We start from the raw sequence: 19,136 nt of genomic DNA on the forward strand, positions 1-19,136 counted from the left end.
ATGACCAGCTGCCTCAAAAGTGGTGTGCTATGGAGGATATGACGTCATTTTGAGAAATAGAGTTCTCATATATTGGCTACATTTAACAAATTCACACAGCATCAACATCCTGTAAATATTTAACTCTGCTTCAGTTGTAGCTCAACCAAATAGACAGCACATAGACTTCAATCATCAACTGTTTGTACATAATCTGTTGCTGGATCACAACCCAACATGCCATTTCCTCCCTAAAACTTGAATGTGTGTGTGATGCATCATGAATCAGCTCATAGGGAAAAAGGAGAGGAATGTCAGAAATAATACATGATGATGGAGAGAGATGATTTAAAAAAATATATTTTGGCGCTATTTGTCATACATATAGTTGAAGTCGGAAATTTACATACACCTTAGCCAAATACGTTTAATCCTAGTAAAAATTCCCTGTCTTAGGTCAGTTAGGATCACCACTTTATTTTAAGAATGTGAAATGTCAGAATAATAGTAGAGAGAATGATTTATTTCAGCTTTTATTTCTTTCATCACATTCCCAGTGGGTCAGAAGTTTACATACACTCAATCAGTATTTGGTAGCATTGTCTTTAAATTGTGTAACTTGGGTCAAATGTTTAGGGTAGCCTTCCACAAGCTTCCCACAATAACTTGGGTGAATTTTGGCCCATTCCTCCTGACAGAGCAGGTGTAACTGAGTCAGGTTTGTAGGTCTCCTTGCTCGCACACGCTTTTTCAGTTCTGACCACACATTTTCTATAGGATTGAGGTCAGGGCTTTGTGATGGCCACTCTAATACCTTGACTTTGTTGTCCTTAAGCCGTTTTGCCACAACTTTGGAAGTGTGCTTGGGGGCATTGTCCATTTGGAAGACCCATTTGCGACCAAGCTTTTTAACTTCCTGTCTTGAGATGTTGCTTCAATATATCCACATAATTTTCCAACCTCATGCCATCTATTTTGAGAAGTGCACCAGTCCCTCCTGCAGCAAAGCACCCACACAACATGATGCTGCCACCCCCGTGCTTCACGGTTGGTATGGTGTTCTTTGGCTTGCAAGCTCCCCCTTTTTTCCTCCTAACATAATGATGGTCATTATGGCCAAACAGTTATATTTTTGTTTCATCAGACCAGAGGACATTTCTCCAAAAAGTACAATCTTTGTCCCCATGTGCAGTTGCAAACCGTAGTCTGGCTTTTTCTATGGCGGTTTTGGAGCAGTGGCTTCTTCCTTGCTGAGCGGCCTTTCAGCTTATGTCGATATAGGACTTGTTTTACTGTGGATATAGATACTTTTGTACCTGTTTCCTCCAGCATCTTCACAAGGTCCTTTGCTATTGTTCTGGGATTGATTTGCACCTTTCGCACAAAGGTATGTTCATCTCTAGGAGACAGAACGCGTCTCCTTCCTGAGTGGTATGACGGCTGCGTGGTCCCATGGTGTTTATACTTGGTACTATTGTTTGTACAGATGAACGTGGTACATTCAGGCGTTTGGGAATTGCTCCCAAGGATGAACCAGACTTGTGGAGGTCTACAATTGTTTTTACGAGGTCTTGTGTGATTTCTTCAGATTTTCCCATGATGTCAAGCAAAGAGGCACTGAGTTTGAAGGTAGGCCTTGAAATACATCCACAGGTACACCTCCAATTGGCTCAAATTATGTCAATTAGCCTATCAGAAGCTTCTAAAGCCATGACATCATTTTCTGGAATTTTCAAAGCTGTTTAAAGGCACAGTCAACTTAGTGTATGTAAACCTCTGGCCCACTGGAATTGTGATACAGTGAAATAATCTGTAAACAATTGTTGGAAAAATTACTTGTCATGCACAAAGTAGATGTCCTAACCGACTTGCCAAAACTATAGTTTGTTAACAAGAAATTTGTGGAGTGGTTGAAAAACGAGTTTTAATGACTCCAACCTAAGTGTATGTAAACTTCCGACTTCAACTGTAGCAAACTTCCAAATGCCAACAAAGTAAAACACCTCATTGCATAGCAGTATCAAAGCAGGTCCCCCTCTCTCCCACCACACAGGGAACCCCACATTCTTCTAAATTCCCACCAACTTGAAATATCCCACTGTGCACAGACATCAGTTCAGCGTCTGTTTCATGTTGTTTCAATGTAATTGAATTGAAATGACATGGGAACAAATGTGTGCCCGGTGGGATGGTGACAGGGAAGTGAAGAGAGCAAGCAGGTGAGTAAGAAAGACATCAGACTACAAAGACGGCTGGATATTTGACAGTGTGACGTGTATATGACACGTTACTTTATTGCATATGCTTGATGCAATAGGATTGGTCAACATAAATGACCAGGTTGGAACAGAAGGATTTCAATCCCATTTGAACAGGGTCAAATGGGCTGAGCACAGACTTCCTTCCTTATTTGTTGTGATATCATATCCCCAGTGCTTCCCCTCGCTTGCGTTCAAGAACATGGCGCAATAATGGCAGAAGGAGTACAAGAGTGAGTAAAGAGAGGAGAGAAGGAAGACTGAGACGTGGAGGCAAGTGGACGGACAGATCAAACATTTACAAAATAGCCAACAAAAGCACTTCCTGTGGATTTGCTCTGAGAAGATAACTCCACAAGTGAACCAGCTCATAAAGGTCAGCGTTGTGTTAGTGTAAAAGCCAATATAATTTTTTTAAATATTTGTTGATACAAACATTTTGTATAGTGTCCAGAATGAAACGGTTTTGGAGGGGAGGTGTGTTTTATTTTCCCTTGTTTGTGACAATGTGTCCATGTGCGTGTATGACTGTATGGGATGATGTGTTGAAGATAGGCATGCAAAGATCCTGTACTTTTCAGTGCTTATTGGAAATACAGCCACAGGGACCTAGCTGTAAACAAGTCCCTCTGACCTTTTGTCCAGTGCTTATATTTGGAGCCAGATCTTGCCGGAACAGGATCCGGAACCTCTCAATTTGGGACTGTTTCATTCCGGAACCCATTTGCCAGGATCCGGTAACTCTCATGGCATGAAAAATCATTTCCACCAGGGTTGCAACTTTCACGGGGGGACAAGTGGCAGTTTTATCATTGGAATGTGATATAAAAGAGTAAGCACTGGACAAGCCAGATGCTATTTTAAGGCAGTCTGACAAACTTCCAAGGTTGATTTCCAAACTGTATCAAGGGATGATTGAGGCTTTTCCCGATGACACAAAACAAAAATTTGAGGAAGACCTGGGAGACGCTACTGGTAATGATGAGAGAATACAGATCTGTTAGAATGCCCAGTCATGTTCATATAATCTCACCGATAAATGACTGCAGTTTAAGACCATCCATAGAACGTACTATATGCCAGTGAAACTGAATATCATGCACTCAGAAATTGTATTATTCTGCTGGAGGTGTAAAACACGAAAGGAGAGATATTTGCACATGTTATGGTCTTGTGAAGGCTGACTGAATTTTGGCAAATAGTATGTTCTTTTATCTCAGCAAGTCTACAGATTCTTCCTTCTCCCTGTTTTTGTTTGCTTGGTAATGTTGATACTGGAGACTTATCAGACAAAACTGTGTAACCTAGCATTTATACGGGCTAATACATGCATTGCCATTAATTGGAAGGTTGGTTATCCTTCCACAATGTATGGAACAAATGTCAAGCTATGTACAGTATCACTAGATTTGTTTTACAATTCAGGGTATACTGTGCAACTTTCATAAGGTTTGGATGCCTTATATGGAACACTGTATGACAAAAGGAGTTGGTCTTGAAAACATGTCCACATCAGAGGAGATTTAGGCAATCCCTAGCTGCTGGGCTGCTCAGTCCTGGCCTTGGGGGTCTGCTGTACTGTTGTCTGGCCTTGGACTCTGGCCTTGGACTAACAGACCTCTGAAAACAATAATGAATGTTTCACTAAGATCCTAAAGCTGATGGGGTGTGTTGGGTTGGGGCGCTACAGGGCTGTGGACCCCTAGGGGCAGGACGGGGTGACCTAGCTATATTGTGTACAAGTGAAAAGAGCTCTACAGTACTATTAGGCCTATGATATGAATTATGTGGAGGGTACACTGTTTCTGTGTCTTAATGTGTAGGTGTATGTGTGTTTTCATTCAGCTTTTGTTTTCCAAACCTTTCCCGTGAGACATTTTTTTAAAAAGATGTGAAGGAAGTTGTGTTGGGGAGAGAACTGAGTTATTGACTAGACTGGTGGTGTCGTGAGTGTAGGCGGCTCGGGTTGGGTGGGCGGTCTGGCTGAAATTTGTTATAGAGGATGTCGGTCTTAAAGACAATCAAACGTTGTCTTTGTACTTTGTTTGTAAGAGTAGTTCATTTGTTAGGCTATTGGTTAAAGGAGCAGCAAAATATAGATTATTGAATTATCATGGATCTTACCTAGCTTGATGACTGTAGGAATTTTTGCCTATTTTTTGTTGTTCTACATAGAGATGGCTAGAAGGGCCATGGGTCATATTAGATTATGTAGAAATGCAGGAAATGTGCTTTAGATGCCCCCAAAAATGGGAGGGCCCCCAGACCGCTGCCAAGTTATGTCCCCTGCTGAAAATAGCACTGCTGGGTGATTTTAAAAAGTCATAGTCAATTGCTCAATAGTATAATAATTCTGAGCAAAAAACTTTTTACATTTTATTTACAATATGTCGAATCTATGAGAATAGAAAGGTTCAGAACTTTTGTAAAACATCACAGCACAGTTGAAAAATATATGGCAAATAGAAATCAAAACTGGATGGTGTTTATAGCTAGATGGGAGGGGTTGATTGGAGCTGAAGGATGGGACTAAAAACAAACAAAAGATAATTATTGTAAAATATACTGTGTCTGTAAAATGTATATAGTATGTATAGGCTGGAAGTAGAAGCCTAAGTGTTGTTGTCCATTAGTTTACTCCAGTTAGGGGAGGGATGGTAGGGTTAGAGAAAAATAATAAAGGAAAATATATAAAAGTTTTGACAGTTACTGGAACTGTGTATATTTACCCCCAAAATATATGGGGGATTGGAAATGATGCGGACAATCACATTGATGGAAGCCACAATCTATCTGCAATATTAAAGCTGATCTTCCCCCTAAAAAAAGATATGTATTTTTTTGCATTATTATGTCCCCACCACATAAAACCAAAGTTGCAGCCCTGATTTCCACTGTTTGCAATGCAAAAATGTGGCTTATTCAAATGGACTCCCATGGCAGTTTCCTGGCTGCCTCCTAAAAAATGTAACGTGAAAACGTGCCTGATAATTGATTCTTGTTGGGCTGGAACGGGTTTTTCATTTGCTCAATATTGCAGCCTATACAGAACAACACGTAACCATTGCTGTCGGGAGAGAGAGTAGCTCGCCTGTATCTCACACAGTTTTTCTTTCTTTTATTTATCAAAACTACAATGCGATTCACTTTCTATGATCTCTCTCTCCCTACTCTGATAAACATGAGCCTGCAACTCATCTCTCCAGCTTTGCACTTTTGTCATTCATTTCCTTATAGAATCATAGGCACGCGAAGGCTTCTGGAGGTGCCACTTGTGACGACCCTCCCACTCTGTCTGCCGTATTCTGTCTTTGTTCTTGTTTCCTTATTAGAATGCCGGTGGGTGGAGTTGGGAGGGTCGTCAGCTACATGGGAAACACCTGGGCCAGGTGTGTCCCAAGATAAATAGACCTCTTCCACATTCATGGAAGAGACTCTCTCCATGCAGACACCTTTATAGATTGTGTTGTGGTTCTTGGTGGCCTTTTGTTTGTTTGCTTTAGCACATTCATGCATGCAAAACACTCGCTTACACTACTGATTACACACACCATTGTATATTTTCCTTAGTTAATAAATATATATTTTGTTACTCCCTATCTCCACGTTGTCTCCCTTTGTTACGGGCTTTGAGTCGGTTCGTGACAAGTGGGGGCTCATCTGGGATTTTTGAACTATTGGTTTGGGAGACCGTGGAGGTCCGTGTTTGGTTTGCATATTGTGTTTGAGTTTGATAGGCCCAGTATTGGTTGCCTTTGTTTGGTTTGTGTGCTGTGTTGGAGAGAGACAACTGTTAATTTCCAGGCCTTGCCTAGCCTGGAAACTCGGCTGTGTACCTCGGTAGGAGATTTGTGTAGGGTAGTGGAACTTGCTACCCGGAGCTATAGCCTTTTTCCCCTGATAGGCTTAGCGACGTGTTTCAATTTTGGACATGTTGGGCATGGTTAAGTGTTATTTTTGTGTGGTGTCTGTGGACTGAGCAGTTGTCTCGGGGGCACATCCATGGCTTGGTGGAATTTGCCAGCATGCTGGGGAGTTCTATTTCCTTGCCAGCAGGCTACAGTGCGTAAATACCCACCGCAAATCTGCACGAAGACTAGGGTTGAGTCATTGTAGGTTTTGGGGAAGCTCCTTATGTCATCTCTCTTCTGTGGTGCTCAGGGTGATTGTCATTTCTCTGGTTGTGGTCTGATGTGCTCAGCAGAGGGGTTGAGCAAGATTATTTACTTATGACTATGGTGTCTCATGTAGACAAGTTCATTCGCTTTCCATCAGAGGAACTGTTAGAATTATGTACTAAAGAACAGCTGTTGAAGATCGCTGAACACTACAAGGTTAAATGATTGAAATTAGTGATTCTGTTTCGTTGGAAGTGACTATGAATCGTTGGAAGTGACTATGAATCGTTGGGAGTTGTAAAAATTAAGAAGGACCCTGATGTTCTTTTCGTTGGAGTTTGTAGCTGTTGTGGTCTTTTGTGCCATGTTCCTGAATGTTTACGTGACAGAACATGACAACCCCAACCAATGGTCAATCTTTCCTGTCTGTTCCCTCCTGGTCTTGTGTTCTTTCCTCTTAAATATTGCTTCCTATGCGCAAAGATTGCTGAGGTCGGAGGAGGTTGGTTGGTGGAGGTGTGAACACATAACCCCTCATCAATTTGGGACTGCAGGAGGCTGTGTCAATTTGGGACTGCAGGAGGCTGTGTCAATTTGGGACTGCAGGAGGCTGTGTCAATTTGGGACTGCAGGAGGCTGTGTCAATTTGGGACTGCAGGAGGCTGTGTCAATTTGGGACTGCAGGAGGCTGGTATGTTGTTCCGGGGTCCTTGTTGGTCCCTGGTTTTATGGGGGGGAATGTGACGACCCTCCCACTCTGTCTGCCGTATTCTGTCTTTGTTCTTGTTTCCTTATTAGGATGCCAGTGGGCGGAGTTGGGAGGGTCGTCAGCTACATGGGAAACACCTGGGCCAGGTGTGTCCCAAGATAAATAGACCTCTTCCACATTCATGGAAGAGACTCTCTCCATGCAGACACCTTTATAGATTGTGTTGTGGTTCTTGGTGGCCTTTTTGTTTGCTTGCTTTGGCACCTTTCAACACCCTGCTTTATCACATTCATGCATGCAAAACACTCGCTTACACTACTGATTACTGATTACACACACCATTGTATATTTTCCTTAGTTGCTTTAGTTAATAAATATATATTTTGTTACTCCCTATCTCCACGTTGTCTCCCTTTGTTACGGGCTTTGAGCCGGTTCGTGACACACTGCACCCCTGATAAATTGAAATACATTTGTCAAAATTAAAGAATTACTGCTATCAGTTCAGAAATAATTGAAATAATTCTGACAACTACACCAGGAGTAGGCCTATAAATTGGCCACAGATGATTAATGGTTTATTTAACAAAATTGCCTAGCTGTGGCTTGTGTGTAGCCCACCCAGCTAGCACAGTGGATCTGGGCCGATTTCGGCTGGGAGCAGGGGCACTCCGCTGAGTGTCAGACTTGGCCTATGTCATGTGGCAGTATTACTTATGCCTAGGGTGTGGGGATTGAGCTCGGGCCGATTCCGGTGTTCCGAGTTATCTGGCCCAAATGTATTACTTGGGGCTCGGGCCGATTGGGGCTACTCCCTGGCAGATGATTACACGGGCTGCTTTATATAACTAACATTTAATTTATTTTTCCATATTTTTTGTCCTTGTTTCTGTGATTAAAAAAAATACAATTAACATTTAAATCAAATTATTTAAGTCCTGTGTAGTAGTTTGATACTTTGTGCAGGGCAATTGATAAGCATTACAGATGCTAGGTCGAGACTCGTGCCGGCTGCTTCTGGGCCAATTCCTCATTGCTAGCTGGGCAATCACCAGGCATGCCTACAGTCGGGAACCTGCAGCAAATCTGTCAGTCATGCAGCCAAAACAGTTTACAGTCGGGAACGCACGAAAAATCTGTCAGTCATGCAGGCCTTTGCCGATAGTTCAGATACAATCTCGTCAAATACAGGTTGGAAAGCAAATGGATTCTGTTGAAAAGAGAAGACTATTCTGTCTGTAGGCTACCAAGTTGTCAACTTCCAAATAGGCCTATTGAGCAAACAGCATTGTTTACCAAGTAAAACAAGAGAGACATTTTACCACGAGCACAACGAGTGAAACTGGAAAGCTTTTTTAGGACTATAATTTCCATCCTGGTATTGTACAATATGTGTCTCCACACACCTAGATCTAGGCTATGGATGTATTGAAGACCAGGTAGTTTTTATTGATCTCAGATTAAATAAATAAAGGTTCAATTAAAAGATTCTTACTTTGTTAGTGTCAAAGTAGCCTGTCATTTTGATTACAATTATGTAGAATTGCATGAATTGCGTTTATAAAGGCCACCTTTTCCACAAACCCTAGGCTACAAAATGTTTTCCCCATGGGTACAACTTCTGCAAGCGCCTCTACTGAACTATGCCAGTACGCAAAAGCAGAGCTTCAGTTTGCTCTTTGTGGTCTAGGCTGGGTAACCAAAAAGCACTTTGTGACAACTGTATGTTGATGAAAAAGTGCTTTATGGACATATTTGATTCGATTCTCTCTTCAGGAATTGTGTAATATCCATTGTTGTCCTCTCATTCTGTGTCTCTCTCTTCTATTCATAGAGCTATATTTCATACCATGTGTTCTAATTCTTATTTCTCTGGTCATTCTATTCAACAGTAGTGAGGACTGCGAATCCCAAAGTTCTTACAATCCAAAGATTCTTCAATTCCCTCCCTAAATGGCGTCAGACCTCTCCATCTCCGCTGCCCCCCCCAGCTCCCCTCCACCTCTCCTCTCGCCTCCTCTCCTTTCTCACCAGTCAAACCAGATCGGCATCTCCATCCTGGTCCTAGCATTCGTCTTCGGTTTCCCCGGTAACCTCTTTGTTGTGTGGTCGGTGCTGTGCCGTGTGAGGCATCGGTCAGTTACCTGCCTGCTCGTCTTAAACCTCGCTGTGGCCGATGCGTTGGTGTTGCTAAGCTCCCCGCTTTTCCTGCGCTTCCTGGCAGGCGGGCGAGGCTGGGAGTTCGGGGCGGTGGCCTGTAAAATGGTACACTACCTGTGCTGTGTCAACATGAACGTGTCCATCTACCTGATCAGCCTGATGAGCTTGGATCGCTGGCTGGCCGTGGCAAGGCCATTCCTGGCCCAGAGGATGAGGACCAAGAAAACCCTGATGGCTGTTCTACTGGGGATCTGGGTGCTGGCTTTCGTCTTGGCACTGCCCATGGCCTTCTATCGCAGGTAAGGCTGTTTGTATGGGTTGTGTGTGTGTGAGAGAGGCATGAGAGAGAGGAAATTTTAAAATGCACTCTCACTAACAAAAAAGCTTATTCTTCAATACTAATCTGAAGATTTTTGTTTGCATTACAGGCTGTTTTTTGTGTAGTTCTTGAGCTCTTAAACACTTCTCTAATAACCTGCGGAGTATGGCTGCAATAAAGACAACCTGGAACACTCCCATTGTCTCAATCAAACAAACTCTCTCTCTCTTTTTTTTCTTATGCATTCCTCAAGTCACACACTGTGGTCCTGGGGAACATCCATGAGACCCATCATGTCTCCTTCATGTTGTAAAATGTCTCTCTCTCTCGCTCTCTACTTACCTTACCTACCTACCTACCTACCTAGTAACCTGAAGCTGCACATGAACAGCTCTGTGACCGTCTGCATGTCGTACCACTGGAAAAGTGTGGGTCACCAGGTGTTCCAGTACCTGTTTGAGACCGTCCTGGGCTTCTTCCTCCCCTTCACTTTCATCATCGTCTGCTACACCTCCGTCATCTGTGGACTACGCAGGGCCATGTTCCAGCACAAGGGACGGGGAAACCGTCTCATCCTCCTCATCATTGGCACCTTCGCTCTCTTCTGGCTGCCCTACCACGTGGTCAACATCTTACAGGTATGAGAGTTTGACAATATATTTCTAGGTACTGCACATTATTAAGCAGTTCATTTGTTGTGTGTCATACAGGTATAATAACAGGTATACGCCCTATCTGTCTCTCTTGTATCTACCTCTCAACTCTTTGTCTCTCTCTCAGGTGATTGGTCTACTTGGTGGTAACGACACTCTGTTTAAAGCAGCCGTGGTGGCCCGTCCCAACGTCACAGCGCTCGCTTTCCTGAGCAGCAGCGTGAACCCTGTGCTGTACGTGTTCGCTGGCAGCTCCCACATCCGCCAGGCCGGCCTCAGCTTCATGGCCAAGCTCTTCGAGGGCACCAACATTGAGGGAGGGACCTCTGCCTCCTTTACCCGCAGCACAAAGTCCAGCCGGAGTGGTTCCTCGGCCCCGCTGTCACTCAAGCTGGGGCGGTCGGGGAAGGGGAAGGAGGGGGATAGGAATAGTGTGACGGAGCTACAGGAAGTTGAGGTCAAGGTTAAGTCCAAGCCGGAGCTCAAGACTTTGACCTCCAATGATCAGTTGGAGTAGTGCTACTTTTTGTGGCCTACTGTACTAGTCATAGGTTAACCGTATTTAATGTATTTTGCAGATCTTTGATACAATTTGTGCTTTATATCTAGTGTTTGTGGTTGCCTCCATGCAATTTCTGGATAATAATATTGTAAAATATCCTTAAAGTTTTAACCTGTTGACAAATCGAGTCAAAGGCTGAGTCAAAGGCTGAGTCAAAGGCTGAGTCAAAGGCTGAGTCAAAGGCTGAGTCAAAGGCTGAGTCAAAGGCTGAGTCAAAGGCTGAGTCAAAGGCTGAGTCAAAGGCTGAGTCAAAGGCTGAGTCAAAGGCTGAGTCAAAGGCTGAGTCAAAGGCTGAGTCAAAGGCTGAGTCAAAGGCTGAGTCAAAGCAAAGGCTGAGCCAAAGCAAAGGCTGAGCCAAAGCAAAGGCTGAGCCAAAGCAAAGGCTGAGCCAAAGCAAAGGCTGAGCCAAAGCAAAGGCTAGTTGAGCAAATTGAAGTGTTTTCTTCTCATGCATAATGCAAGGCATTATCACTGGGATATGAGGTAACAAAAGGGCCTTGCCTATGTTAAAAGTGTTTAAAAAGTACAGAAGTGTTTGTTAGGCATTTAGCCTGTGTTTAAAATATGCTTAAATTATTTAAAGAGAAAAAAGTGATTATTTCTGTTGCTAAGTGTTTGGGAAATAAAGATAGACATGGTTTTAAAAAGGTAGTGGTGATATTTAATTCAGTACAGAATTTTTTAGGCAGCTTAACTTGCTACTTCCTGCGGCTCAATTTACACCATACATACCCAGGGTAAGTTGTGCCAAAATAACACTTTTTTTATACAAGCTATGTTTTCAAAACTGTAATATTTACATGGATTATGACTATTTCCAAGGATATACAACATCCTGAAAAGTATAGTGATATCTTTGTTAGATCGGATACTATATTTACCATGACGGATTGATACTGAATGTAAAAAATGCCTCAACTTATCCCAATGACTTGAGCTGTGTTTGGAAATTCAAATTTGCATGATGATCTCATTATCATCATAGTTAATTATTGCAAAATATCTGGGCAGGTGAAGCAGTGTGGAACAGTTGCCAGCTATTGATGCACACAGATCACATACAGTTACTAACTTTAACAAACATAGCATACTATAACAAACAAAAACAGAATGCATTAGATAACTTTGTACTTTGGGTGTCAATAGTAAGGGGGAGTGGAGCAAGTCTTTACATTCAGCATCACTACATCAAGGGAAATACTATATTATTCCTAACAAAGATATCTACATATATTTCAAAATATTTTGCACCCTTGGAAATAACCAGAATTCATGTAAACATAACAGTTTTGAAAACAGCCTTTCCAGAATAAAAGTAGTCACTTGGCACAACTTACCCTGGGTACGGGGTAAGTTGAGATGCCTTGGGGATAGTGGGTGATGGTGCTGGTATGTCAAAGTTTAGAGAAGTATGCAGATCAAATTTTATTGGTCTCATACACATGGTTAGCAGATGTTAATGCGAGTGTAGCGAAATGCTTGTGCTTCTAGTTCCAACAGTGCAGTAATATCTAACAAGTAATCTAACAATTCCCAACAACTACCTAATCCACACAAATCTAAAGGGGTGAATGAGAATATGTACATATAAGTATATGGATGAGTGATGGCCGAGCGGCATAGGCAAGGGGCAGTAGGTGGTATAAAATACAGTATATACATGTGACACGAGTAATGTAAGATACGCAAACATTATTAAAGTACCACTATTTAAAGTGGCATTGTTTAAAGTGACTAGTGATCCATTTATTAAAGTGTCCAGTGATTGGGTCTCAATGTAGGCAGCAGACTCTCTGAGTTAGTGATTGCTGTTTAGCAGTCTGATGGCCTTGAGATAGAAGCTGTTTCTCAATTTCTCTGTCCCAGCTTTGATGCACCTGTACTGACCTTGCCTTCTGGATGATAGCAGGGTGAACAGGCAGTGGCTCGAGTGGTTGTTGTCCTTGATGATCTTTTTGGCCTTCCTATGACATTGGCTGCTGTAGGTGTCATGGAGGGCAGGTAGTTTGCCCCCGGTGATGCGTTGTGCAGACCGTACCACCCTCTGGAGAGCCTTGCGGTTAAGGGCGGTGCAGTTGCCGTACCAGGATACAGCCTGACACGATGCTCTCGATAGTGCATCTGTAAAAGTTTGTCAGGGTTTTGGGTGATAAGCCAAATTTCTTCAGCCTCCTGAGGTTGAAGAGGCGCTGTTGCGCCTTCTTCACCACACGGTCTGTGTGGGTGGACTATTTCAGTTTGTCTGTGATGTGTACACCCAGGAACGTAACTTTCCACCTTCTCCACGGCTGTCCCTAAAATGTGGATAGGGGGGTGCTCCCTCTCCTGTTTCCTGAAATCAATGATCATCTCCTTTTGTTGACGTTGAGTGAGAGGTTGTTTTCATGACACCACACTCTGAGTGCCCTCAACTCTTCCCTGTAGGCTGTCTCGTCGTTGTTGGTGATCAAGCCCACTACTGTAGTGTCGTTGGCAAACTTGATGATTGAGTTGGAGGCGTGTATGGCCACACAGTTGTGGGTGAGCAGGGAGTACAGGAGAGGGCTGAGCACACACCCTGGTGGGGCCCCAGCGTTGAGGGTCAGCGAAGTGGAGATGTTGTTTCCTACCTTCACCACCTGGGAGCGGTCCGTCAGAAAGTCCAGAACCAGGTTGCACAGGGAGGGGTTGAGACACAGGGCCTCCAGCTTGATAATGAGCATGGAGGGTACTATGGTGCTGAATGCTGAGCTGTAGTCAATGAACAGCATTCTTACATAGGTATTATTGTTCTACAGATGGCATAGGGCAGTGAACAGTGTGCAATGGCGATTGCGTCATCTGTGGACCTGTTGGGTCGTTATGCAAAATTAAGTGGGTCTGGGTGGCTGGTAAGGTGGCGGTGATATGATCCCTGACTAGCCTCTCAAAGCACTTTATGATGACAGAAGTGGGTGCTACGGGGCGGTAGTCATTTAGTTCAGTTATCTTTGATTTATTGGGTACAGGAATAATGGTAGCCATCTTGAAGAATATGGGGACAACAGACTGGAGATGGAAGAACTGAGATATTTTCAGCTTCCAGGAATTGTGTACAGATCCTTGCGTCATGGGGCCGTGCATTATCATTTTGAAAAACGAGGTGATGGCGGCGGATGAATTGCACGACAGTGGGCCGCAGGATCTCGTCATGGTACCTCTGTGCATTCAAATTTCCATTGATAAAATGCAATTGTGTTTGTTGTCTGTAGCTTATGCCTGCCCATACCATAACTTCACCGCACCGCCACCATGGGGCACTCTGTTCACAACATTGACAAGAGCAAACCTCTTGCCCACACAATGCCATACACGCTGTCTATGGTGTCAATTCCGATTCCAAATCCTAACTGTCACGAGATGGTGCGCATGCAAGATGAAACATTGCATGAAATGCTGAGACTCAGATTTTTCACTTAGAAATGTACAGTTGAAGTCAGAAGTTTACATACACCTTAGCCAAATACATTTAAACTCAGTTTTTCCCCATTCCTGACATTTAATCCTAGTAAAAATTCCCAGTCTTAGGTCAGTTAGGATCACCACTTTATTTTAAGAATGTGAAACGTCAGAATAATAGTAGAGAGAGTGATTTATTTATTTATTTCATCACATTCCCAGTGGATCAGAAGTTTACATACACTCAATTAGTATTTGGTAGCATTTTCTTTAAATTGTTTAACTTGGGTCAAACGTTTCAGGTAGCCTTCCACAAACTTCCCACAATAAGTTGGGTGCATTTTGGCCCATTCCTCCTGATAGAGCTGGTGTAACTGAGTCAGGTTTGTAAGGCTTCCATGTTCGCACATATTTTTTCAGTTCTGCCCACACATTTTCTATAGGATTGAGGTCAGGGCTTTGTGATAGCTACTCCAATACCTTGACTTTGTTGTCCTTAACCTCTCTGGCACAAGTGGGACGGTAGCGTTCCACCTCGACAACAGCCAGTGAAATTGCAGGGTGCCAAATTCAAAACAACAGGAATCTCATAATTAAAATTCCTCAAACATACAATTATTTTACACCATTTTAAAGATAAACTTGTTGTAAATCCAGCCACAGTGTCCAATTTCAAAAAGGCTTCACGACGAAAGCACACCAAACGATTGAAAGGTCAGCACCTAGTCACAGAAAAACACAGCCATTTTTCCAGTCAAAGAGAGGGGTCACAAAAAGCAGAAATGGAGAGAATTAATCACTAACCTTTGATGATCTTCATCAGATGACACTCATAGGACTTCATGTTACACAATACATGCATGTTTTGTTTGATAAAGTTCATATTTATATCCAAAAATCATAGTTTACATTGGCGCGTTATGTTCAGTAGTTCCAAAACATCCGGTGATTTTGCACAGAACCATATAAAAATACTTATAATAAACATTGCTAAAAGATACAAGTGTTATGTATGGAATTTTAGATCCACTTCTCCTTAATACAACCGCTGTGTCAGATTTCAAAAAAACTTTACGGAAAAAGCACACATGCAATAATCTGAGTACAACGCTCAGACACAAAAACAAGCCATACAGAGATCCGCCATGTTGTGGACAGAAGTCAGAAATAGCATTATAAATATTCACTTACCTTTGATCTTCATCAGAATGCACTCCCAGGAATCCCAGTTCCACAATAAATGTTTGTTTTGTTCGATAAAGTCCATAATTTATGTCCAAATACCTCCTTTTTGTTCACGTGTTTAGCCCAGTAATCCACTAGGTCCACTAGGTCCAGACGAAAAGTCAAAAAGTTCAATTACAGTCCGTAGAAACATGTCAAATGATGTGTAGAATCAATCTTTAGGATGTTTTTAACGTAAATCTTCAATAATGTTTCAACCGGAGAATTCCTTTGTCTTCAGAAATGCAATGGAACGCAGGTCGGCTCTCACGTGTGCGTGCGTGATCAGCTCATGCTGATGCATGATGCTCATGCCACTCTGGCAGAGCCCTTACTCAATCAGCTCTCATTTCCCCCTCCTTCACAGTAGAAGCCTCAAACAAGGTTCTAAAGACTGTTGGCATCTAGTGGAAGCCTTGGGAAGTGCAATATGACCCCATAGACACTGTATATTCGATAGGCAATGACTTGAAAAACTACAAACCTCAGATTTCCCACTTCATGGTTGGATTTTTTCCCAGGTTTTTGCCTGCCATATGAGTTCTGGAATCTATTTGCTAAAGTTAGCTGGTTTATCAGTTCTGCCCACACAAAAGCCAGCAAAACGAAAAAGCAGACAGTCAGCTCTAGCAAACACCATAAAACGAGTTCACTGATTGCAGGCAGAGACAATATTTAGGGTGTTTTGCCCAAGGACACACACAGCACATGGGGGATTTTGAATTATATGAAGAAACAAAGGGTATAATCTGGTACCATTCATGTTTCATTCAACATAAGATTCCACCTTAAAACAATGACATGAGCACTGTCCCAATTAATCTCTGCTCAACTCCTCACTTCCTCTCTACTCGCATCATTCTTAAAACCCATTGGAGGAGGTCTGAGGCGAGGAACCTTGGGTCGTCTCCTCCAATGGCATTTTAGGAGGCGAATGCTTAGACCTTGCATCCATAGCACTGTCTATAAATTTGATAGTGGTTACATTTCTCCAGCCCCATCCCTCAGCTTAATATGAAACGCTTTGTTATTGTTTCAACTGCTAATTGCCAATTGAAGAAACACATAAATGAGCATACACGTATGTTTAAGCATACATGACTATTGGGAGTGCGGTACCATATTTTTAGCTCCCAGGTTCAGCAGAGCTGACACACTAAAGATGAAGTTATGGCAGATGTCTTGATCAGCCTCTGGCTGTTCTCTAGACTAGTGGTTCCCGAACTGTGGGGCATGCCCCACAATTTCAAAATTGGGTAGTGCATCATCAGTTTTCCTCCTGTTTTGTCAGTCATTGCATACCTCTAGACAGTGGAATTGCTGGAAGGTGTCCCAGGCACTGTTTGTGGCCACATCACTTCCCTCAGAACCAGTGAAGCTCTCCAGGTTTTTAAGGTTGGGCATCAGCAAAGTCTATACACCTGCATTGCTTGCTGTTTGGGGTTTTAGGCTGGGTTTCTGTACAGCACTTTGAGATATCAACTGATGTACGAAGGGCTATATAAATAAATTTGATTTTGATTTGATTTATAAAGAGGGCAGATCAATGAAGGAGATAGAATTTGATTTAGTATGGAGTCGGAATCCCAACTTAAAATCTTTGTGTACTCTATTGGAATTTTCTGAGGAGTATGATAACGTAGTTTGTGGAAGGTGGAGCGATACGTATGTGCCAAGTTATGTAAGGCATAAGATGAGTTGGGGACTCACTGGTCCAAACTTGAGGTCCTCTGCCTCGTTGGTGTAGTGGTCCAGGGCGATGAAGAAGACTCCTGACTCCACCTGGTCAAATGTGTTCTCTCTACACACACTGACCTGTCTCCTGAGAAGAACTGGAGTTGGAGTTTACATTTTTTTTACATCTTAGTGTTGCATTCAAGGTAACAGTCCATTTTAAGACTGCTGTGGCTGTATCAAAAGAGGAAACTATGGTTAATAATTTAGCCAAATAAGTGCTAACAAGATGTGGGACTGAGCCTAGCTGTAGGGCAAGTCCATGATCACAGAGTGATGCTGACGATACATTTTAAAGTGAAAAATCTTATGTCAAACAAAATCCAATGATTTCAAAGTGAAACAAACTATGCACAAGGACTACTTTTAACAATTTTCAATGGTTGGTTTGTTTGATATACAGTTGAAGTCGGAAGTTTACAAACACTTAGGTTGGAGTTATTAAAACTTGATTTTCAACCACTCTACACATTTTTCTTGTTAACAAACTATGGTTTTGGCAAGTCGGTTAGGACATCTACTTTGCGCATGACACAAGTAATTCTTCCAATAATTGTTTACAGACAGATTATTTCACTTATAATTCACTGTATCACAATTCCAGTGGGCCAGAAATTTACATACACTGAGTTGACTGTGCCTTTAAATGACTTGGAAAATTCCAGAAAATTATGTTATGGCTTTAGAAGCTTCTGATAGGCTAATTCACATCATTTGAGTAAATTGAAGGTGTACCAGCGCCTCTTTGTTTGACATCATGGGAAAATCAAAAGAAATCAGGCAAGACCTCAGAAAAAAAGTCTGATTCATCCGTGGGAGCAATTTCCAAATGCCTGAAGGTACCACGTTCATTTGTACAAACAATAGTATGCAAGTATAAACACCATGGGACCACGCAGCCATCATACCGCTCAGGTAGGAGAGGCATTCTGTCTCCTAGAGATGAACATACTTTGGTGCGAAAAGTGCAAATCAATCCCAGAACAACAGCAAAGGGCCTTGTGAAGAAGCTGGAGGAAACAGGTACAAAAGTATCTATATCCACAGTAAAACAAGTCCTATATCGGCATAAGCTGAAAGGCCGCTCAGCAAGGAAGAAGCCACTGCTCCAAAACCGGCATAAAAAAAGCCAGATGAAGGTTTGCAACTGCACATGGGGACAAAGATCGTACTTTTAGTCTGATGAAACAAAAATATAACTGTTTGGCCATAATGACCATCGTTATGTTTGGAGGGAAAAGGGTGAGGCTAGCAAGCCGACGAACACCATCCCAACCATGAAGCACGAGGGTGGCAGCATCATGTTGTGGGGGTGCTTTGCTGCAGCAGGGAGTGGTGCACTTCACAAAATAGATAGCATCATGAGGTTGGAAAATTATGTGGATACATTGAAGCAACATCTCAAGACAGGAAGTTAAAAAGCTTGGTCGCAAATGGGTCTTCCAAATGGACAATGACCCCAAGCATACTTCCAAAGTTGTGGCAAAATGGCTTAACTTCTTTGCGGTAGGGGGCAGTATTTTCAGTATTTTCACGTCCGGATGAAAAGCGTGCCCAGAGTAAACTGCCTGCTACTCAGGCCCAGATGCTAGGATATGCATATTATTAGTAGATTTGGATAGAAAACACTCTGCAGTTTCTAAAACGGTTTGAATGATGTCTGTGAGTATAAAGACAGACAATACAGCCACATTACCATAACTCTGTTTATACAAGAGTCTCCATTGGGAGGCTTGCATCTAATTGTTGTATAAAATGAATGAGGAAAGATTAAACTTTTGTGAAATGATGTAATCTGATTTTAAACTGTTTAATGAAAGAGAATCCAATTCCCTTAAAAGTTTAACTAATTAATGGGCGTCATGGGACAGCCCCTTTCTACTGTTATGAATATAACCCTCACCTGGAGGAATTCCCTTCGGACCAGCTTACCTCGATTACCACGAGAGGGCTAAGGTTTGAGTAGAGACCAGTACCTCATCACAGAGGGAGCTAAGGTTTGA

The 19,136-nt window shown here is 42.5% G+C and overlaps 1 protein-coding gene across 1 annotated transcript; it reads left to right on the forward strand.

The window, feature by feature from the left end:
- Positions 1-2,418: 2,418 nt before the first annotated feature.
- Positions 2,419-11,405, forward strand: LOC139379394 (leukotriene B4 receptor 1-like). The gene is made up of 5 exons (XM_071122201.1): positions 2,419-2,613; positions 8,957-9,523; positions 9,911-10,181; positions 10,324-10,940; positions 11,124-11,405. Exons 2-4 carry the CDS (start codon positions 9,018-9,020, stop codon positions 10,711-10,713), a joined length of 1,167 nt encoding a protein of 388 aa, XP_070978302.1. The 5' UTR covers positions 2,419-2,613; positions 8,957-9,017; the 3' UTR covers positions 10,714-10,940; positions 11,124-11,405.
- Positions 11,406-19,136: the final 7,731 nt, after the last annotated feature.

Source organism: Oncorhynchus clarkii, chromosome 21 (genome assembly GCF_045791955.1).
Source record: "Oncorhynchus clarkii lewisi isolate Uvic-CL-2024 chromosome 21, UVic_Ocla_1.0, whole genome shotgun sequence".
NCBI lineage: Eukaryota > Metazoa > Chordata > Actinopteri > Salmoniformes > Salmonidae > Oncorhynchus > Oncorhynchus clarkii.